This window comes from Pelobates fuscus, chromosome 11 (genome assembly GCF_036172605.1).
Source record: "Pelobates fuscus isolate aPelFus1 chromosome 11, aPelFus1.pri, whole genome shotgun sequence".
In the NCBI taxonomy this organism is placed as follows: Eukaryota; Metazoa; Chordata; class Amphibia; order Anura; family Pelobatidae; genus Pelobates; species Pelobates fuscus.
Genome location: NC_086327.1, coordinates 25,458,597 through 25,482,704, shown reverse-complemented (window position 1 = coordinate 25,482,704; position 24,108 = coordinate 25,458,597). Strand labels below are relative to the sequence as shown.

Here is a 24,108-nt window from a genome sequence, read left to right as displayed (position 1 = left end):
GGAATATTGGTTCTGGTAGGGCATAGCTTAGCTGTGTGAGATGGAGAGGAACAAAAACACCTGCAGATAAATTCGGTATCTAACTGACCCCAGTCCGTTGTTATATTAAACTGGGATCCCTGGTTTGAAGGACAACCGATATTCTCTATAAGAGTACATTTTGTTGTTTACGATATTCTGAGAGCCAATAAGAAGCAAGATCAAATTCACATGGTGTGTATCTTTCTAAGATTATGGGGTACCATATGAGCCGACTTGATCACGTGAGTGTTAGGAGGATTAAACGTGAACAGTGGAAAGACTTGTCATTAGTAGCCAACACTGCTGGTGTCATAGTCAAATTGCCTGATTACAGTCTCTCCAGTCTGTCACTAATTTGACAGATGACAAGACTAAAGCCATCATGACATGTAAATCTACCATGTTAGTTGCGTTGGTGCCTTCTTTGGCGTCAGTATTGTCCGTATTTGTCTCCATTAGCCTAAAAAATTAGAGATAATTTCAATTTCATACTGACGAATGCCCAAGTGGTGAAAAATTTCCCTAAATGGTGACAGGCGAGACCCTGCTTAATTGTCAAGCAGCTTGAGAGGCTCTATCTAAACGTTGGGCCGAGGAGAGTATGGCCACTGAACGGTGTTGGTCTTTCATGAGTAGTCTCAGCATAAAATAGAATGGGAGTGACTGGTGAGGCCCTACCTATAAAACCTTGCGAGGCTATTAGCTATAGTTACCTCTATGAGGATTGGTGTTGGCCTCACAGGACCACTAGTATAACGCTTTGAAGACCTGTAGAAAACTATTCTAATAGTCAGTAACCATACTAATTTTAGAGGACGTAATGTTCGAATGGAAAGTATATGAAGCGATAGAATTAGTGACCTGTATTTTTGCCAGAGAACTCAAATGTGTATGTAATTAGACCAGCATAACTTCAAGATAGTGAGAACCTAGGAATGTCAGGTGTACAGTTGTGCTCAAAAGTTTGCATACCCTGGCAGACATTTTGGCATTGATTTTGAAAATATGACTGAATGCAAAAAAGGTCCTTTTTAAAGGATAGTGAGCTTATGAAGCCATTTATTATCACATATTTGCTTGGCTCCTTTTTAAATCATAATGTAATAGAAACCACCCAAATGGCGCTGATCAAAAGTTCACATACCCATGAATGTTTGGCCTTGTTACAGACACACACAGGTTAAAATTATCCACTTGTAGGGTCATAGGAGTGATGGCACGCTTCCTAAGCAGATTGCATACAAAGCACATATAGTGCACTTTTCCAACAGATTATACACCACACAAATACTGAAAAAGGGGACACTAATTGACATTTTTCAAAGTTGAAAATGTTTTACTTTTAGGATCTTGGGGTATATATATAGCAACGTGGCAGGTAAGCATTCAATCTAATGGCCATTGGAGTGAAACTAAAAACCTCCAGTTATTCAAATATGCATCTGTAGCTCACAGCCCCATTTTGGTGGCACCTCATGGTGTTTTGTCAGGCTAAGAGAATAAATATGCTGCTCTCTATGCAAGCATAGTCATGTGCTTTTACATTGCTAGACTGGAATGTATTTTGTAAGTTTTTTAAATTTTTAAATTCTTTATTTTTGCTGTGCGGTTAACAACAAACGGGCCCTTGGTGCCACAATAGCAGTCCAGGGCAAAACAATCATATACAGTTTCAACGTGGCTAACAATAATTCTGCACACATTTTTTAATTTTAGAGAGATAAGTCAGACGTGTTGTCAAATAGGGCATACGTGACATAGCAATGGTCATATTGGGTGACTGATGGGTCGGGTATGCTGTTGGTGTTATATGACAGTTTTAGAAAATCATGCCTTCCATAAGCTCTGTGGGTGAGGGTGATATCGGGACAGCTAATCTCATGCCACTTAGCCACAGATGTGGGTTCATTCGTAAGATAAGGTACCTGCTAGGAGCTAGTCGACTAGGTGTTCACTGTCAGTGTATGTTAGTCTCGCTAGGACTATTGCTGGGGCCAGGAGTTTGATGCCCGGCTAAAGGGCTGCTTGTGTCGGTCGTTGATGCGCTTCTGTCGGGTATGGGGGGGGGGGGGTTAGTGCGCGGTCAGAAAGTCGCTTTACGGGGGTGTGCGTGCATATAAAAAGAAATAAAAATACAAATACACAACTTGTGGTAGCTTAGGGTAACTTGTAGTAACTATGGGTGTTGGGTACCCCGTATCATATGGAAGAGTTCAGGTGGTGACCGGTGCGGCTCCAGTCGGTGGAGACTTCCGCGGTACGAAAGTTGTCACCTTTGCCGGGTCCCAGCGTTGAGGTGCAGGATTGGGCCTTTGGAATCCATCTGGTGGCAGCGAGTCCAGTGTGAGTCCCAATGTGTGCAACAGAGCCTGAGCTTCAGTGAGGTCGCAGACTGTGTGCTGAGATTCTCCATGTAGGACTATGAGGATTTGTGACAGCCGCCAGTTGTACTGGATGCTCTTCTGCCTAAGGAGGGTGGTAACCGGGCGGAGAGATCTCCGCCATGCCAAGGTCCCTCCCGAGAGGTCTGGATAAAGGGTGAGTTGCGTTCCTTCGAAATTGTAAGAGTCCCGGTCTTTGAGAGCCATGAGCATTGCCGCCTTGTCCCTGCCATTGCGGAAGCGAACTATTAGATCCCTCGGGGCTGTTGCTGGAGCTTTCGGTATGCGGAAACAGTCCTCCATAGCCATGGATTTGGCCTGTCTTGGGGATAACAGTGCCACCATGAGGCGTCTCAACATATGTGGCAGCTGCTCTGTGGGTATAGCCTCTGGGATGCCCCTGATTTTTAAATTGTTTTTGCGCCGCATGTCTTCCAGTATCGCCAATCTGGTATCGAACGCTGCGTTCTGTTTCTGGAGCCCCTGTATTGTTTGCTGCATGGAGGCAATTTGTTGTGTATGCTCCTCCGTGGACGCTTCTACGGTTCCGATCCGGCCTGTCAGGCCCTGGAGGTCTGTGCGTAGGTTCGCCACGTCAGCCAAGATATTGTGCTGAAGCTCCGCCAGCAGAGTTTTCAGCACCGCTGTTGTCACCGGCTCTTTGTCTGGGCTGACCGGTTTTACTGCTGGCGCCATTCTAGACGGCAGATCGTCCTCGTCGTCCTCCAGGGACAGTTCTTCAGACAGGTCTGAGTAGGCCTCAGCCTGTTGTGCCTGCCTCAGGAGCACGCCAATGTCGTGGCTTAATCGGGCTTTATCTTTTTGTTTTTCCGACCCATATTGTATTGTGGGTCTACCGCCTGCCTCTCCTGGTGTCTCGGTTCGGTAATACTGCGGGTAAAGTTTGTAAGTAACGCGATGTGTCTCGGAGCTCTGAGACCATGCGGCCATGCAGGTCAGTCACTTAGCCACGCCCCCCTGTATTTTGTAAGTTAAGATAAATTCGGTACTGTAAGCAACCACCTGACGATGGAGCCGGTGTGTCTACACTTGTATTTGCATGCTATCTACTACAGCAAAGGACTGTGTGTGTGTTAATGTATTTAGAGATTGCTCTGAAGGTACAGTGGGTCCAGATATCAAGATAACCTTTTGTGATCAGGGTGGAACTTGCACGGAGGGGTGGGAGTTCTGTATTGCACTTGGTGAAAATGTTTGGGCAATTTTCTTTACTGTACACTGCGTAGTATTGTCAAAGTACTATATAGATAGAATATCCTATAGTAACTAGATACCAGTGTAGTATATTCTGCCTGGTGGATATGATACCAATGCAGAGTCCTAGCAGTTAGTGATGCAGGTTAGGGGGGGGGGGGGGGGGGGGGGAAAGCCCTGCTGACTATAGCGTGCCTTAATTGGCACACCTTCAGTGAGAGAACAAAAAAAAAAAAAATGAATAGCACTCTAGGAACTTGTTAAAAAAAAAAAAAAAAATTAAATAAATAGAATGTTAACATTTCATTTTTACAATAAAATAAATAAAAACACATGGGGGGGGAAAAAAAAAAAAAAAACTTTCATATTGACCAATGTAAAATGTCAACATTTATTTTAAAACTTGGTTTTAGAGTCCTATCCTTATACTCCTATTTATCCAGCAGACTTTGGGGAGTCCCCCTTCGGCACTGAAAACAGGAGATGGGTGACATCCCAAAGTACAACTTGAAATATGCAGTTTATGCACATTTTTTTTTCTACCTGCACTGTAGGGAGGATTTGTTTTGTCTCAAACTTCACAAAAGGCACCCGATTCAAGCTCTTACTGTACCATTAAAATGGCTTTTATTCTTCCTTGTAATTCTGCTGGTTGTAAGAGCTGCTGCCAGTGAAAAGCTATTTGTTTTCTATTCATGACCTACTGTTATAGGCCGCTCACACTGCTTATAGTGATGCAGGATCAGCAACGGTGTAGTAACAGTACTGCTACTGCTCCAGCTTGCAAAGAACACTATCCAGCGGAAGAACTACCGGTGGCGCCACATGATTGGTAATGCTGATCAGGTGCCATGACCCTTTAACAGCTAGTTAGGTCAGCAATGCTGGGAGTACAGGTCACTTCCTCAGAGTTCAATTTACTCTGAGTAATCCCAAATGCTAGGCAGAGAGGAGGGGGAAAGGAAAGAGGCTGCATTAGCCTCAGCCAGCAGTCCCACTGCATCCAGTCAGCCAGCAGTCCCACTGCATCCAGTCAGCCAGCAGTCCCACTGCATCCAGTCAGCCAGCAGTCCCACTGCATCCAGTCAGCCAGCAGTCCCACTGCATCCAGTCAGCCAGCAGTCCCACTGCATCCAGTCAGCCAGCAGTCCCACTGCATCCAGTCAGCCAGCAGACCCCAAGGTAGCCACCCCTCCAGTACCCAAAAGATATGGAAACAGGAGGATTGCTACAAATATTGAGATTATAATTTGTGCCAGTGTGCATCAGGGTATATGTATACATCTGAGCATACACAAACACCAATGCTACATATAAATTCACCACTAGTATCAAACTGCAACACCACACACAAATACACCCTTGCATTCTAACGCCAACACTACACACAAATACATACATTCACATACACCTACTCTAAATAAAGCAGTACTTATGTTCAAACACAGACAATGCTCAAAAATACAGCTCTGCAATGATGGGCGAAGTTGGACGACAAACTAGGATCTACCTTTTGGCTACTGAGGGCCTTGTATTATATTTGTTCTGCTACTGACTATCCCTGTATGACTGAGAATATACACAGGATAAGTAAGAGATGGGAAGTACTTCTGCCCACTAACATTCATCACTCTGTATCAATGTATTTAGCAGTGATTATACTCCATTTCCTAAGCTCCACTAGCGCTAAAAACCTTAACCCAAGTGGAAAGGTCCACTAGAACAACAAAAAAGAGTTAACTTTTTTTTTTAAGAAAAAAAAGAAAAAACAAAAACACGAACATTAAAAGTGTTTATTGTTCAGTCCCTTAAAAAAAAATTCAAATTTACACAAGTTTGATGACATTAGAATAGCTACATAAACTTGCCAAACATACCTACCTACAAAAAGATGAAAATACTAAATGTACTTTAAAGTTCATCTTGAATTTACAGTTTGTTACTCTACATTTATTATAATCAGGAAAAAAATAAAAATAAAAAATAGTCCAATTGTATGCATGAATCAAAAGAAAAACATTGCAAATGGTAGGCGTGACTTGAATGTACACCAAAATCCAGATTTGAAGAGAGAAGGAAAACAAAATAGTCCATGAAGAGGGAGTGTTCACCAGGATAAAGAAGATCACTCCATAGGAGGTTCCATAAGATAACCATTCTCTGTGGAAATATATCCATCTCCAGACTGCATGGATTCTTGGTCCAAGTACATATCTTGGCTGGTCTCCTCAACAGGCTCAGGAATCATACCATTATCAGGAGCTCTCTCCTCTCTCTTTTCAGTGCGCTCACCTCTATCTCTGTCTCGTTTGTGTTCTCTATCCCTATCTCTATCACGGTCTCTGTCTCTTCTCCTATCCCCCCTATCTCTATCACGATCTTTGTCTCTGTCCCGCTCTCTGTGACTTCGTCTTCTGTCCCTATCACGATCTCTATCTTTATCCTTCTCTCTGTCTTTATCTCGGTCCCTCTCTCTGTCACGATCTCTACTCTTTTCTTCTGGCTCGGGTTTAATTTCAACTCCATCCACACCCAACTCACCCACTTGCAATTCCTCACCAACTGCTTCAGTCTCAGGTACTTCCCCCTCAACCCGTTCCTCTTTTTTTTCCCTGTCACGATCTCTGTCCCGTTTGCGGTCTCTACTGCGACTCCTGCGCTTGCGGTCCCTATCTTTATCCTTGTCCTTATCCTTATCTTTGTCCTTATCTTTGTCCTTGTCCTTATCCTTATCTTTGTCCTTGTCTTTATCCTTGTCCTTGTCTTTATCTTTGTCCCTACTCCTCTCTCTGCTGCGCTTCCTTTCATCCTTTTCCCGACTTCGAGTTCTCCTTCTGCGTTCCCTGGAACGAGTCCTGCGCCTCTCACCAACACGTTCCTTATCCCGTTCACGGCTTCGCTCCCGACGATCTCCCCCCCTCTCGCGCTCTCTGTCACGATCCCTGATAAGAAGAAACATTTATATTATATAAACACACAATATTGTTCTTTTTCAAACATCTTAGTTTACACAATAAAAATTCTCCTATAAACACACTACTACAGTTACATATTACAGGTAAACCGATTTAAACATGTATTACAGGTAAGTAGATTTAAATATGTAAGCAGAGAACAACCATAACACTAGTGTTCGAGACACAGGGGAATAATCAAAGGTATGCTTTAACTTGCAACACACACCATAAAACAAGTGCATGGTTGTTATAAGATTTAGTGGAGCAAGGACATGGGGATATTCTAAGGTATCCGGCCATCAATCCCTCTAGGGGAAAAATTGAAGAGACACCAGGAAGAAAAATGGCGGCAAGAAAAAAGAAAGTGAAGAATGAGACACTACATCACTTCCGTGAACAGGGATGTTGAGTAAAATCAGCTGTTGATAAGACGCCCACATTCTCCGCTGATGTGATTGGATAGGAAACGATCGGCAGAGCAAATCACAAAGCAGGACATGGACGAGAATATGAGCACTTCGATTGAGAAAGTCCAAGGAAAGGGCGAAACTCGTCTCGAAGCAAGAAAGCTTTATATGTGGACATTTTGTTTTAAATTCCTGTTTATGTTTTAATAAATGTATCCAACTGGATTTAAAGTCCCATCGGCTGTTGACTCCATCTACATCAAACAAAGAAGGGCTACCCCCCCTTCAGTGGGTAACAAGCGCTTACACCCAGAGCCAGGTTTAGCTTAATTTGCTCTGGTAAAGATGAGCAAAATGTATTTGCTTTATTACCTCTCACATTGTGCTTGACTTACTCCACTAGAAACATTTTTTCTGGGCTTTCGAGTATACAAGAAGAAACAAGAAGAGGGAAAGGTGTCACCTAAATACACCAAAGTGGTCGTGATTTGAGCCAGTCCTATACTTGGCTCTTCACTCGTGAGTTTGTTTTCTATAAATTTTGGCATATTACTTAAAAGTACTATACATACTTCACCATTAGATTTTTTTCCCTCCTTTTTTCATATTCCTATAGTGGATTAACCTATACCCCTATAACAAAGGTGAGGGTATTTATACAGCGCTCCACTTAAGGGATTGATGGTGGATGTCACCTTTCAAACCCCCTGATTTGCACAATATCTACGATTTGGTGGACAGAAGCGATTTCCACAACTGTGTTGTAGCAGCTTTTCGATTGTCATTCCGGACATTTACCTTTTAAAACGCCTATTTTTATGCACAGAGCAATTTTCACAGTGTACTACATCAAGTCTACCGTGTCAAAGTAAAATGATTAGGTAAATACGCAAAAAAAAAAAAGCGCTAGGAATCTCCTCTTGCTGGGTTTCGAAACATTCCATTTAAAATGACATGCATACCTTTCATCATATCGCGATGTGTCATCTCTCCCAGAATGTCTGATATTGACATCGGCTCCTCCTCTTCGTGTACCACCTAGGCCACCACCTAATGGAAAAGTTAACATACAATGAATTTTAACAGTTCGCTTTAAACATTGGCACGGTGAACATGGAAAGAAGAAAATAAATAAAAATATTGCAGGCCTTTTAATGTTTGCAGGCCAATTAATGTTTTTGATTCAGAAAACTCATCCCACTGAAAACAACCAGAGATCCAGAAATATGGGCTTACCAAGTCTCCGTGGGCGCCATCCTTTCACTGTACGACCTCTTTCAACATCAACCAAAACACGCCTTCCATCAATTTTCTTTCCATCTGCATGCTTGTATGCCGCTGTAACAAATCATTTCCAGAAGGACAAAACCAAACCAATTAGCTTAAACACAATATTAACCCCCCTCCCATTAAGAGGCACACTTAAGTTTAACCTTATATATAAAAAATAAGGCAAACAGCATTCTAGATTATGCCGATCATAAAGCAGAGCCTCCCCTGCTATGCTTATGAAACAGATCTTTACTTTAGTTGAATGGGGTTGAAAAAGGCAATAAGTGCTGTTAATGGACAATTTACATGCTGCAGAAATACATACAATTACTACTCAGGAAGCTGGACTAACAAACCAGTGGATATTTCAACAGGTTGCAGTTTCCAAGTGGTACAAACCTAGACAATTACAAGTCTGTCCTGCAGCGTTTATTCTATATCCAAAAACAGCATTTTTTACCTACTCATCACCAACATCCCCTCTCCCCAAAATGTTTCTGTATATTTATTTTGTACCCAGCTGGAAGGAAAACAAAAAGGTTATATTAAAAAAATGATTCACTGTTACTGTTAGGAATGCTTACTAAAATTTAGGAAATGTAGATTTCCTAAATAATAATGTAAAATATTACTTGCGTAGGGCTGATCTCAGACTAAAAATGAGGGAATTTGAGCATGTAGACCTACCAAGCAATGGGGCAGATTCACAATAAAAGGTGTTTCAAATGCCTGCTTGGCAACTTGACAAAAATTAAGCCAAATTAGAATTTTAATTACCCAACAGATTAAAGGACGGGGCAGTGAATCTTCATTACTAATGGTGCACTGGCGTGTATAATACACTGGGTTTATAGGGAATTTGATCGATTAAACCAAGTCGTAGCCAATAAGCTACGAAGGAAAAAAAAAAAAAAGCAAATAAGCACTAAACAGCACCAAAGTAAATTTAAAATATATATTTAAAAAAAGTTTACCTGGTGTAACTACTTACAAAACCTCAAATTAACGACTCAAATTCAACGAATTTCATGAAGATATCTTGGTAAAAGATGTTTCAATCTTGGCAGTTCCTTTGATTTTATTGGTATTGGAAAGTCTGGTGTTTCTGGCAGCTGAGAAATGGTCTTACCTGCCTCAGCTGCTTTAAATCCTTTGTAACAGTGAACTTTTTTTTTTCTTTTTCCCCACATATGGTATAAGACGCTGGATATCAACCCCACATAAACGTCTGTCAGGCAACAATTCAAAGTCTGCCCCCCCCCCCTTATGTTAATCATGTCTACTTGCAATGGGACACACTCAGCTAAAAAAAATAAGTTCTTACCACTACAACGAACAGACAAAAGCTATGCAATTCATAAGCCTAAAATGGAGAGATTAAGTCGGGGCCCAGCCGTAAACCAAAAAAAAAAAAAAATTTGAAAAAAATATATGCACAAATAGAAAGGGTATCACTGCCCTGGGCACTTTTTTATTTATTTCTTTTTTTAAAAAAGTTGATGCTTTTCTGAATTTTAAACAAACCTACAATAGCACTTGCATCTACAGATGAAGAGGTAACTCTCTCCAGATCGGATGATGCTAGAGGCATAAACAAAGGTGCCACTGCATGACATGGAGATTATTTTTCTCCCAAGGAGAAATAAAACAAATTGGCTTCAGATGTTTGTTTTGTATGTCTAAGATACAACTAAATATAAAGATAACCCAGGTTGCAACATTTTAACCTTCTCTTATTCTGTGGAATCAATTCTAGTTTTAACAAAGCAAGAACAATTACTTTTTTTTTTTTAAGGAAATGTGACATGAGGGGCAAGTGAGCAATAGCAACCAGAAACACAGTTGCTGGATTTATAACTTGACACTTATTTCATAAAGAAAGGATCTCTCCTTATACAGAAGTTTATAGACCCCTGATTTACAAAAAAGTAAAAATAAATCCCCTGTAGTAAAAGATAGAGTTGAAATCTTCCAGACTATTTTTGTGTGGTTTTAAAAACCTTCGAGAAGTTATAACTATAAATCAGCTTAACAGGTTTGAGTAGGAATACCAGCTGCGCTAGATTAATGAAAAGTGGTTTACAAGATTTCTACTAGAGGTTGTGTGGAAAGTCATTCTGCCCACAGTCATGGTGATCAGGTCAGCCAAGATAAGTAGTTGGGCAAAGGCCATTGTCCTCTTGAAGCACCAAGGCCTCAAATCGGGTAGGTTAACCAATTCCAGTCCATAAACGCTAAAGATTTAAACATGGTCGTCTGTCTGACAAACACACAAACTATTACCCCACACCTACCCCTCTCCATCCAAGTATAGTCTTCAGCTTCATCCTTTAGAAAGTGAAGATTTACCATTGCCGGTTGGGTGGGTGGTTCGTTATTTGCCTCTATTTGATTGAAGCATCATACGCCAATGAGCAGGCCAATAGCTGTCCCATAGAGGTGGCTTACCTGGGCCCTGCTATCTTACCTTGCATAAGCTTCAGTTTTAAAATGTGTAGTTGCTCCAAATGAGCTACTACATAAGGCATATTAGCACCCATTTTTGCCCTCTACAAATCTTCCTGCACTTCTTAAAAATCTTTGGGTTTTTTTTAGTCTAAACTAGTACATTTATTAGCATATTGAAATAAGTTAATATAATTTATTTTCTCAAAAGGTATTTTCTATCCTCAAAACAAAATTCCCTAGCAGGAGTATGTATCAAATTGATGGAAAGCTATGTTATACCGTCTTTCTAAACAAGGTCACTCAATACTAGGATTTTCATGAACTCAGGACTTACCATCCATTCTGTATGGCAGGGACTCCCTCAATTTAGACGGCATAAAATTTTTTAAAAATAGCTCGAAATCCCAAGGTCTTTTAAATTGACCTATTTTAGCCAAATTATTTATCTTGCAATAAAAAGTTACAAGGCAGAGTATTAAAAAAAAAAATAATAAAAAAAAAAAATCTGGTTTGTGCACTCGGCATATATAGAGAAAATTTAAAACTGTAGGCATGCTAAGCCATCTAGCCAAATTAACGCAATTTTGGTGACAGTTGAAGACCTAAGTATTTGCAGTTTTAAAAATATGAGAAACAATTCCAATGATTGCACAGTGAAATCAGTGTCTTCCTGCACTAAAATGTCTTATGGTACTGCTACATTGCTAAATGTTATTTTAACTTAAATGTGATGTAGATGTGTGTATATGTCAGTGTGCATAAATGTAACTGAGTGAACCTGCATGCGTTTATGTTTCCTGTCACATAGCTGCTAAGCACCTGTGAAGACCAATATACCAACTACTGATAAAGTAGAATACAGATTGCCTGTGTCCCGTCTTATCACATTGGCATCTCTGGACAATACTCTTGTATTCTATCTATAATGAGAAATGTCAACAATAAATTGGGGTGCTGTATATGCAAACTGCATGGCTGCTACAAAAACAAGTAGAAAAAGAAAAACAAAAAAGCAATAGAACAGTTGCATGTGAAAGGGATAAGGGGGTAGGGAGTGATTGGACATTAAGATAGCCATGCATGTCAACATATTACACTAAACCAGATCACTTGAGAGAGGAAACTAAGCAAAAAGGGGGCTAAGTCACATTGATTCAAAATAGGCAAGTGTATATAGATATATATCCATTGTATGCCTACAGTTAACCTAATTTGTCGGTAATGGGCTGTTATTTGTATAGTGTAATCTGCTTTTGTCCAGCATAACTAGTGGATGAGCTATCTATACTGCCTTCCGTGTCTTGTGTGTAAATACTGCAAAGTCTTACCCATCATACAAACCCTTATACCAACCATACAATGAGATGTTGTAAAGGGGAGCATTAGCATCAGCTGCAAGCCAGCAGTGACAATTGCCATCACAATGGTGGCTGCAGTGGCAATAAGAACACAAAATTAATACACCCCACTCACATTACACTTTGTACAGAAAGCTTATTTTTATTTTTTTAATCTTCTATTTAACTAAATCAAGAACCCAACATTATAAAGTATAAAGATGGGCAACTGCAAGCTAAGAAACTTCCAAACCTACATAAGCGGGCACTAGCGTTCACGCGTTACAGTTCCTAAAGAAGAGTTACTCCATCAACACGTTTGGTGCCAGAGAATAGGAAAATGCATTGCCATGCAACAGGACTGCGATACTCCTCTGACATACAAATGGTTAAGGAGCAACGCGAGATGAAAAAAGGGACTAACATCTAAAATCTTTGGGTACAGTTCAACTCTTAATGAAAAGATGCCATGGGTAATGCACATTTTACACATAGCTAAACATCAAGTGACTAAATTCTGCACTTGGAATTAATTTTTATACATGGCAGTCTCTGAAGAAGTTGCCCATCCTCTATCACCTACAGTTGGCAGGACCCGGATTACAATAATCCCAAATTATTTGAGATGGGCAAAACCTACAAAGCTTTTATAGTGTTAAATCCCTACCACCTTTAAAGAGCCAAGTATCCACTAGTATTGGGAAAAGTACCATTCACACAGCACATTACAAGCACAGCTTTCCTGAGGACTCCCAAAACACAAGCACGATTGAGCTCCTTCCTTTACCATCTTACCATGGTTCTTTAATTTCACCACAAATAACTTCAGAGGATTGCAGCTTTCCATCAGGCTAATAAATCCACAGCAGCATATAAAGAAGTCCAATACAATGTTTGGAACACACACAGAGCATTTCAAGCAAAAAATAAAAAATAAATAATGTTGCCCTACACAGTGTTGAGTGTAGCGGTGGGATTAGTGGAATTCGGGTACCCACTCGAATAAATGCATTGTAAGGACTTACCTTTTGGAAAATTAACCCTTGCATTTAAAGGGTATTTCACACAAACATATGAACTTTATTCCATCTAGTAAATGTTTGCAAATGCTACAGCTAACATGAAAATATATGTCAGGGACTTACAGTGCATATCTCGTTCGTGTTCGTATTCAATGAAGGCATATCCACGTGGTTTTGAAGATCGCTTGTTATACACCATGTGAATCTAAAAGTGGAAGAAAAGTGTAAACAATACATCAAAACCATAAATTGTGATTGTTTAAATAGATGTATACACTTGCAAACTTAGAAGTAGATACTTGGGATTACTGTTTGGACATGTAGATGGTACAGCATCTTAAAATGTGTATCTTTAAAAAGCTAGGAAGTATCTGGGAGCATTCACCAATTTTTCAAACACAATCAGTGCCAGATTGTATCCTCTGGAACATTTTTGTATACAATACCTGAAAAAATGCACTCAACTACATTTCTTACATACCCGTTTAATTGGACCATAGACTTCAAATTCTCGCCGCAGCTTGGATTCTGTGGTGTCATAGTTCTGAAAAATAAGAGCCGGAAGTTTATAAAAAAAAAAAAAAAGAAGAAGAAAAGAAAAAAAAGGGCTAATCTACAAGAGTGTTATGAAAACAAAAATATTTTGGCATTGTATGAAAAGTTATGTTTTGACAGCAAATACAGATATGTTTTGGAACAGTAAGACAGACCAAGATGCTCAGGAGAAATGAGCAGTAACCATTAGCACTGGCTGGCAAGGTAGGCCAAGAAAAAGTAAGAGGAACATACCACTCTAGCAACAAACAGGGTTTTGAAGGCATCTCCTTGAGCATTTGGATCATTATGTGGATCCCCTGGTGGACAAAAGAGATAAATCAATACATTTCTCCAACAATGAGGACGTCTTGTCAGAACACTTCACCTACACATCAAAGCACTACACAAACTGAATGTAAGGAAAAGCTTTCAATGATATTTTATGTAAAACAATAGATATCAAAAAGTATTACAAGACTGCAGAGTTGGATGGCAACTAATGCAAGATCATTTTCCAGGGCTGTAGAGTTAAACAAAACCTTTGACATCTTTATATAAATTACTGTGCTGTGGAGTCGAACGTACCATGAAGAAGCAGAGGAGGAGTAAATGGTTTGGAGACTGCAGTCTTAAACTCTTTCCTTTACAAACATTTCTCTACACTCACTCGGACAATAGGAAGACATTAAGAGTATGCGGTCTTGTGAGCGTAAGTCGCACCAAATGATAATCAGGTTCTGTGTGTTTTTTTCAACACATTATGGCACAGTTTAAAGCAGAGCTGTTAAAAGTTATTTACAAAGAAATTCACTTACATATTTTCAATTCATTCTCCACATCTTGCTGTCTTCTTTCTATCTTTTCTCGTCTCTATAAAATTGAAGTAAGAATGCACAAAGATGATTATGACCTGGCACAAAACCTACTTACGCAATGTTAGATGCTCATTTTAATAAAGTTAAAGGTAAACTATAGTGCCATGAAAACACTATACACTATAGCTCCTTATAATGCGCAGCTCCCTTGCACCAGTATTAAATATTGCCTTTGTTGTCTCATAACTCGGCTGAATTCAGCAGCCAACCAAGTTAGACAACAGATGTCCTAATAACATATTACAACAGGGTAGGTAAACCCATAAAGTATGCAAATTTACATGTGTTCAAACACAAAAACAAATGTGTGATCTATTCCATTTACTATCAATTAGAAATAAAGGTTTGTCTTCTTTTAACAGAGAGTCTGATTAAACAACAGACGTGTTTACCTTTCTTTCCATCCGTTCCTCACGGGTCTCAGCTCTAGTTGGTGGTGGGGCATCTCGTGGGTCCTATATTAAAAAAAAAGTAATGAAAATAGAACGAATCATGAAAGATGTAATCAGAACTTTTTACATCTGTTTTTCCCCCCACAAACCAAATACTCACCTCAAATTCCCTAATATAAGGAGCAATTCCACTATAGGGTTGGTTGTGATGCTTTTCATGGGGTAGTTTTTCCAACGGTGGCAGATAAGGAACAGGGTCTCTTGGTGCAAACAGCGCCAACAAATTGGGTGGTAAGAATTGCGTCATTTTGAAGAACTGTAAAATAATGTGTTAAATTTGTTAGCATAGTGGAGGTACTTAACCCTTTTTTATGCATGTTTACCGAGATCTTTCCAATCTCTTATCTGTACAGTATATTTGTGTTTTACCAGCCTACAAACCTGTCTAGTACATATGAAACCAGTCACTTTCACTGCTCCAGAGCGTACCAACTTTTCTCGTTAACTGTTTTCTACATTAAGGGTTACTCAAACCATCAAAACCACCACAGCTCACTGTAATGGTTATGAAGGTAGCATTACCCTGATGCCATTCCCAGTTCTTAACTTTGCTCAGAATAGACATTAGCAAGGGGAGGTACACCTCCAACGGCAAAGAGGTGCAATTCTACGTGTAGTGTTCCATAGCGAAACATTGCTTACAGACTCCAGGCACTACTTCTAAACACTTATCATGGTGCATGAAGTAACACTTTTTGCTTTAACCCAGGGTACAACCATGCTCTACTACAATTTCAATTGGCAACTTTACAACCTTTGATAAAAAACATTTTCCTATGGGTTTTTTTTTATGGACTCTAGCCTAAGAAAAATTCACCCAATTCCTATGCTATGTACCTAACTTGTTATACAGACTCATCCACATGTGGATTCTAGCCATGGCAGATATACGTGACAGTTTCAAATTGGCCAGCACAAAATGCAGCGTTCACATTTGAAATAAGAATTTAAGAGACCTTTAACAATGTATGCCACTGGGTTATAATTTATATTTTATAAACTTCTCAATACAAAGTTTTTTATATATTTCCTTTACTATAACCTTCATTGGCAACAGATTTGCCTTATGAAGATCTACAAACTTGCAAATGCACAGTGACACAGTTTAACAGAATAATCTTCCCCCAGAAGAACTAGACTTTTAACACACTAAAATCAAAAGCTGAAAAGAATTACACTGCTTAATGAAAATGGAAGCAGTTTTTTTTTTTTTTTTTTAAATAAGAAATGGCGTTCTCTCTAGTATTTGCATTACAAACTGCAAACACTGCTATGAAAGCAATTCAATTACTTCACACGATTGTTTAAAAGCTACATCTGAAGCCACAAATCCATAAAAGTAGATAGAATTGTAGCCAGCTTATCAGCAACACATTAGTGAGTGGACATACTATTTGGAGTGTTCCTTTAATTATTTTGTGCCATTCTAACCATCATAACCACCACAGCCATATTGCCAACCACTGGTTCTGTCTGAAACCACTTCCAAGCTGACTGACACAAACCAAGGGGACCCTGGTGCTGTGGTCTCTCACTCAATACTCCTAATGTGGAAGTTTTACTTAAATATCAATTGAAGATTATGCTAGCGCAGTGTACTAATAATCTTAAAATAATGACAGGAGGCAAGTATTTGCATTCACTTTCTTTACTAACTCCATAGCAGCAAAGAAAAAAAACTGTTAAAAGAAAGAACCAAACTGGTCATGCTTGGACTTAGATACTCTCTGACGCAATCATTTCCTCTTTCTTTGCTGCTCCATCACAAGTCAGGTCAGAGTACTGATTTCTTAACTGTATGGTTATGCATGTTAGACTTTACAATAAATCGGTACATACAGTAAGATCTAGCATAATTATACCTTTTTTCCTGGGGGTGGCAGGTATTTCTCTTACTGCTTTAACCCCTTAAGGACATGACATGTGTGACATGTCATGATTCCCTTTTATTCCAGAAGTTTGGTCCTTAAGGGGTTAACCACCTGGAGCAACTGCCGTTAGAGGGGCTAACCCTCTCCCTTCAGATCCACTCTGAGACAGCAGCGTTCCCCTCTCCCCTCAAGTAGCTACTTTCAGCACTGTTTCCCGCCCTGTTCGCACTGCCATCTGTGCGAACGGAGCGGGCTTTCCAACATTCGTGCACTTTGGCACGAACGGACGCGGCATCATGCGCTCGGCTTATTAAGCCTGTTCGCGTTAATGACAGCGCGAACAGTGTGACCGCACGGTTCGTGGTTTTTCTGCGCTAACGGACAGCTCACTGCAGCTTACCGTTCGCGTAGATTGACACCTATTCATTCGGTTTCTTCTACATACCTTCGCGTTCGGCAGTTTTACATTTTTTAATAAATGTTTTATAAAATATACATATACACGTGTGTATTTTTACTATAAGTGTATTTTTATATTAATATAAGTATATAATAAAAAACACTTAGTATGACGCTATATAGGATATATATATATATATATATATATATATATACACACACACTTTTTGTGTGTACACTTATTAACTGTATACAACAAAAAAAAATAAAAATCTCTTTTTACCAGCAGGGGGACTGCCCGTCAATTCAGGCAGTCCCCCTGCAGGCAACATTATGGACACCTATTGCACCATGTGATCGCTCTTTCAGAGCGATCACATGGTCCTTGGGGTCCTATTTTGCCTAGGGGGAACTGTCTGGGCTGTCCCCCCAGTGGAGAAGAAGACCAATCGCCGGCGATCGGGTAAGTGAATGGATGGAGATATAGAGATAGAATATATAAAAATAATTTTAATCTTCAGTGAGTGCCTCAACCTCACGTGGAGCAACCCGGGAGCGATCACCCGGCGGTGAGAGGGGGGTGTATTGTAGGATGCCTCAACATCGAGGCATCGCTGCAATACCATCAGAGCGTCTGGAAGCGCTCTAATTCGCCGCGGACGTATCAGGTACGTACAAGTTCACTAAGAGGTTAAAGGCAAACTATAGTGCTAGGAAAACAGTTTTCCTATAGTGCCCCCTCCCTGTGGTGCTGAAAGAGTTAAAGACCCCTTAATCACTTGACTGATTCCAGCGCAGCCCCTCGGCGCTGGTTCAAGCTCCCCCTCCATCAGCCTGCGTGGTGGACCTAATGCATATGCGCGGCGAGTGCGTCAGGACTTTCCCCATAGAAAAGCATTGTATAGTTTCCTATGAGGTTTTGTGTGATGCTGGATGTCCCAATGAAAAGCCTGACGACACCCAGCGTCAGCCAACCAAAAGTCGCCTAACCACCCGGATGTACCTGCTATAGTAATTATCACAGTTATGGATAAACTGCAATACTTGCCTTGCAGGGTTAACTCCACTCTAGCGGTTGACTACCAGGCAGCCACTAGATGTGGCGTTAACCCTGCAAGATAATTATTGCAGTTTATCAATAATTACAATTGCATGGTTAATGGGCCTTGGACACTGCACCCAGACCAATTAAATGGGTTGAATTGAAGTGGTCTGGGTGACTATTATGTCCCTTTAACAGAACAGATTTTCTAATGAGAAAGGAAAAAAAAACAAAAAAAACAACGGAACAGAGCAGTGAATAGGAATTGCTCAAGAGTACTATGTACTCTATATGTGGGATAAGTTCAGATTTCAAAGAAAGAATGAGAATATCCAAGTTGCTAGCCTGAACAGAGTTAGCCACCAATGCAGGACGTTTAGAATCAGTTTATTTTTAATGATTCAATGAGCAATAAAGTGTTCCCTAAGGCCGACTTGTTTTCTAATTGTGCAATCATTAAATAATTCAATGTACTGACTATTGTGATGTAGATAAAATTCAAAACACAAAAAAATGAAGGTACCACATTTTCACAAATTACCTCAATGGGATTTATTCCATAAACTCTGAACTATAGTAAAGTGAAATCTAAAAAGGCAAAAATTAGCCAAATCTGGAAAGCCTCTCAGCTCAGCTACACAAACTACGCTTATAGATGCCTATTTAACCCCTTAAGGACACATGACATGTGTGACATGTCATGATTCCCTTTTAATCCAGAAGTTTGGTCCTTAAGGAGTTAAAACTATATTTGGTGAAAGTTCTATGCGGTCACAGGCTGAATATTTAATTTTCAATATGCTTTTAAAGGAATATTTTTTCCTCTTCTAAAAAAAAAACAAAAAAAACTGATGAAAAGGTTCATTTTAAGAAACAAACAATTCCCTAGCACTTACTCATTAAAGGAACGTGGGATTCAAGCTTCATAACAGTCAAAGCTGTTTAGCCTCTTAGAGAGGTTTCTGTGGCCTTGATCCCAGAATTCTCAGATACCAGAAGCCTGTGCATAATGTGTCTTGGAGACAGAAGGATGCTATCAGGCAGGTGTAGGCAACCTTCAGCATTCCAGATATTGTGGACTACATTTCCCCTGATGCTTTGCCTGTGTTGTGTAAGAGCATTATGGCTTCTTCCATACACACACGTGATATTGATATAATCATGGATCTATGGAGATTATTGGTTGCAATGCAGCCTTGATATGTATTTTTATAAATCGCAATTCCTTTACATGGGAGCCAGGCCCTCTCTATCCATTACAGGGGAGCCAGGCCCTCTCTATCCATTACAGGGGAGCCAGGCCCTCTCTATCCATTACAGGGGAGCCAGGCCCTCTCTATCCATTACAGGGGAGCCAGGCCCTCTCTATCCATTACAGGGGAGCCAGGCCCTCTCTATCCATTACAGGGGAGCCAGGCCCTCTCTATCCATTACAGGGGAGCCAGGCCCTCTCTATCCATTACAGGGGAGCCAGGCCCTCTCTATCCATTACAGGGGAGCCAGGCCCTCTCTATCCATTACAGGGGAGCCAGGCCCTCTCTATCCATTACAGGGGAGCCAGGCCCTCTCTATCCATTACATGGGAGCCAGGCCCTCTCTATCCATTACATGGGAGCCAGGCCCTCTCTATCCATTACATGGGAGCCAGGCCCTCTCTATCCATTACATGGGAGCCAGGCCCTCTCTATCCATTACATGGGAGCCAGGCCCTCTCTATCCATTACATGGGAGCCAGGCCCTCTCTATCCATTACATGGGAGCCAGGCCCTCTCTATCCATTACATGGGAGCCAGGCCCTCTCTATCCATTACATGGGAGCCAGGCCCTCTCTATCCATTACATGGGAGCCAGGCCCTCTCTATCCATTACATGGGAGCCAGGCCCTCTCTATCCATTACATGGGAGCCAGGCCCTCTCTATCCATTACATGGGAGCCAGGCCCTCTCTATCCATTACATGGGAGCCAGGCCCTCTCTATCCATTACATGGGAGCCAGGCCCTCTCTATCCATTACATGGGAGCCAGGCCCTCTCTATCCATTACATGGGAGCCAGGCCCTCTCTATCCATTACATGGGAGCCAGGCCCTCTCTATCCATTACATGGGAGCCAGGCCCTCTCTATCCATTACAGGGGAGCCAGGCCCTCTCTATCCATTACAGGGGAGCCAGGCCCTCTCTATCCATTACAGGGGAGCCAGGCCCTCTCTATCCATTACAGGGGAGCCAGGCCCTCTCTATCCATTACAGGGGAGCCAGGCCCTCTCTATCCATTACAGGGGAGCCAGGCCCTCTCTATCCATTACAGGGGAGCCAGGCCCTCTCTATCCATTACAGGGGAGCCAGGCCCTCTCTATCCATTACAGGGGAGCCAGGCCCTCTCTATCCATTACAGGGGAGCCAGGCCCTCTCTATCCATTACAGGGGAGCCAGGCCCTCTCTATCCATTACAGGGGAGCCAGGCCCTCTCTATCCATTACAGGGGAGCCAGGCCCTCTCTATCCATTACAGGGGAGCCAGGCCCTCTCTATCCATTACAGGGGAGCCAGGCCCTCTCTATCCATTACATGGGAGCCAGGCCCTCTCTATCCATTACATGGGAGCCAGGCCCTCTCTATCCATTACATGGGAGCCAGGCCCTCTCTATCCATTACATGGGAGCCAGGCCCTCTCTATCCATTACATGGGAGCCAGGCCCTCTCTATCCATTACATGGGAGCCAGGCCCTCTCTATCCATTACATGGGAGCCAGGCCCTCTCTATCCATTACATGGGAGCCAGGCCCTCTCTATCCATTACATGGGAGCCAGGCCCTCTCTATCCATTACATGGGAGCCAGGCCCTCTCTATCCATTACATGGGAGCCAGGCCCTCTCTATCCATTACATGGGAGCCAGGCCCTCTCTATCCATTACATGGGAGCCAGGCCCTCTCTATCCATTACATGGGAGCCAGGCCCTCTCTATCCATTACATGGGAGCCAGGCCCTCTCTATCCATTACATGGGAGCCAGGCCCTCTCTATCCATTACATGGGAGCCAGGCCCTCTCTATCCATTACATGGGAGCCAGGCCCTCTCTATCCATTACATGGGAGCCAGGCCCTCTCTATCCATTACATGGGAGCCAGGCCCTCTCTATCCATTACATGGGAGCCAGGCCCTCTCTATCCATTACATGGGAGCCAGGCCCTCTCTATCCATTACATGGGAGCCAGGCCCTCTCTATCCATTACATGGGAGCCAGGCCCTCTCTATCCATTACATGGGAGCCAGGCCCCCTCTATCCATTACATGGGAGCCAGGCCCTCTCTATCCATTACATGGGAGCCAGGCCCCCTCTATCCATTACAGGGGAGCCAGGCCCCCTCTATCCATTACAGGGGAGCCAGGCCCCCTCTATCCATTACAGGGGAGCCAGGCCCTCTATCCATTACAGGGGAGCCAGGCCCCCTCTATCCATTACATGGGAGCCAGGCCCCCTCTATCCATTACATGGGAGCCAGGCCCTCTCTATCCATTACATGGGAGCCAGGCCCTCTCTATCCATTACAGGGGAGCCAGGCCCCCTCTATCCATTACAGGGGAGCCAGGCCCTCTCTATCCATTATATGGGAGCCAGGCCCTCTCTATCCATTACAGGGGAGCCAGGCCCCCTCTATCCATTACAGGGGAGCCAGGCCCTCTCTATCCATTACAGGGGAGCCAGGCCCTCTCTATCCATTACAGGGCAGCCAGGCCCTCTCTATCCATTACAGGGCAGCCAGGCCCCCTCTATCCATTACAGGGCAGCCAGGCCCCCTCTATCCATTACAGGGCAGCCAGGCCCCCTCTATCCATTACAGGGCAGCCAGGCCCCCTCTATCCATTACAGGGCAGCCAGGCCCCCTCTATCCATTACAGGGCAGCCAGGCCCCCTCTATCCATTACAGGGCAGCCAGGCCCCCTCTATCCATTACAGGGGAGCCAGGCCCCCTCTATCCATTACAGGGGAGCCAGGCCCCCTCTATCCATTACAGGGGAGCCAGGCCCCCTCTATCCATTACAGGGGAGCCAGGCCCCCTCTATCCATTACAGGGGAGCCAGGCCCCCTCTATCCATTACAGGGGAGCCAGGCCCCCTCTATCCATTACAGGGGAGCCAGGCCCCCTCTATCCATTACAGGGGAGCCAGGCCCCCTCTATCCATTACAGGGGAGCCAGGCCCCCTCTATCCATTACAGGGGAGCCAGGCCCCCTCTATCCATTACAGGGGAGCCAGGCCCCCTCTATCCATTACATGGGAGCCAGGCCCTCTCTATCCATTACATGGGAGCCAGGCCCTCTCTATCCATTATATGGGAGCCAGGCCCTCTCTATCCATTATATGGGAGCCAGGCCCTCTCTATCCATTATATGGGAGCCAGGCCCTCTCTATCCATTATATGGGAGCCAGGCCCTCTCTATCCATTATATGGGAGCCAGGCCCTCTCTATCCATTATATGGGAGCCAGGCCCTCTCTATCCATTATATGGGAGCCATGCCCTCTCTATCCATTATATGGGAGCCAGGCCCTCTCTATCCATTACATGGGAGCCAGGCCCTCTCTATCCATTACATGTGAGCAGGACACTAGGCCCGAGCCCCCGGCTCTCCTCCCGCCCAGTGCCCAGGCCTGAGGCCTACCTCCCCACACAACAGAATCCTTCCCCCCCCCGCCTCGCCGCCGGTAAGCCCCAGCCTCACCCCCCAGCCCCGCCGCGTGTCTTACCGAGCCGGGTCCGCTGTGCCGCCGCTACAGCTCCGGTGAGTCCCGGGATTTCCCGCCGCTGGCAGTGCTGCTAGGCGCGTGTCCAGGCCTCGACTCTCACTGAGCGCCGTCTGAGCGAATCATTGCGCAGCCAGACCCTCACTGCCGCAGCCAGCCCCAGCGGTAAGCCACGCCCACGCCACGCCCACAATCTGCACACTGTGTCAGTACTCCTCCGCCGCTCAGTGACTCGGGAAATAGTTCCCTCATTGTCTCCTTTGTTATCAATAAAGAGAGAGAGTGGGAATGTGCACATTGATATCTGTGTGACTGGAGGCCCAGGGTCAGACCTATGTGAGGGAGGGAGGGGGGGATAATGAATGATATATTATAATATTATATATCAGCCCTTTGTAAGATGTCTGTCCTCAATACATCCCCCCTCCCCCTCAGTGTCCCTCTCCATGTTCCCATATTACCCTCTACACATTAATAAATATACTGACTGTCACCCATACCTGAACACTGTCCCTGTTTAGGAAGGACAGTCCCTAATTTGGACCCAAATCCCTCTGTCCCTCTTTTCTAAGAGCTCCATATTGCTGGTGTGACTGAGTGTATAACAGAGCTCCACAGCAATAATACTCCCAGTAATGTGTCTGAGTGTATAACAGAGCTCCACAGCAATAATACTCCCAGTAATGTGTCTGAGTGTATAACAGAGCTCCACAGCAATAATACTCCCAGTAATGTGTCTGAGTGTATAACAGAGCTCCACAGCAATAATACTCCCAGTAATGTGTCTGATTGTATAACAGAGCCCCACAGTAATAATACTCCCAGTAACGTGTCTGAGTGTATAACAGAGCTCCACAGCCATAATACTCCCAGTAACGTGTCTGAGTGTATAACAGAGCTCCACAGCAATAATACTCCCAGTAATGTGTCTGAGTGTATAACAGAGCTCCACAGCAATAATACTCCCAGTAATGTATCTGAGTGTATAACAGAGCTCCGCAGCAATACTACTCCCAGTAATGTGTCTGAGTGTATATCAGAGCTCCACAGCAATAATACTCCCAGTAATGTGTCTGAGTGTATAACAGAGCTCCACAGCAATAATACTCCCAGTAACGTGTCTGAGTGT

The 24,108-nt window shown here is 42.9% G+C and overlaps 1 protein-coding gene and 1 long non-coding RNA gene across 2 annotated transcripts in view; both read right to left on the bottom strand.

The window, feature by feature from the left end:
• Positions 1-24,108, bottom strand: part of LOC134577512 (uncharacterized) — a 747,008-nt gene that overhangs the window by 353,273 nt on the left and 369,627 nt on the right. The window lies entirely within an intron of this gene.
• On the bottom strand, positions 5,397-23,112 carry SNRNP70 (small nuclear ribonucleoprotein U1 subunit 70). The gene is made up of 10 exons (XM_063436281.1): positions 22,983-23,112; positions 15,025-15,180; positions 14,865-14,927; positions 14,413-14,467; positions 13,850-13,914; positions 13,542-13,604; positions 13,184-13,265; positions 8,218-8,319; positions 7,944-8,031; positions 5,397-6,559 (listed from the first exon to the last, which is right to left on the bottom strand). The coding sequence occupies exons 2-10, from the start codon at positions 15,169-15,171 to the stop codon at positions 5,743-5,745; spliced, it is 1,482 nt and encodes a 493-aa protein (XP_063292351.1). The 5' UTR covers positions 15,172-15,180; positions 22,983-23,112; the 3' UTR covers positions 5,397-5,742.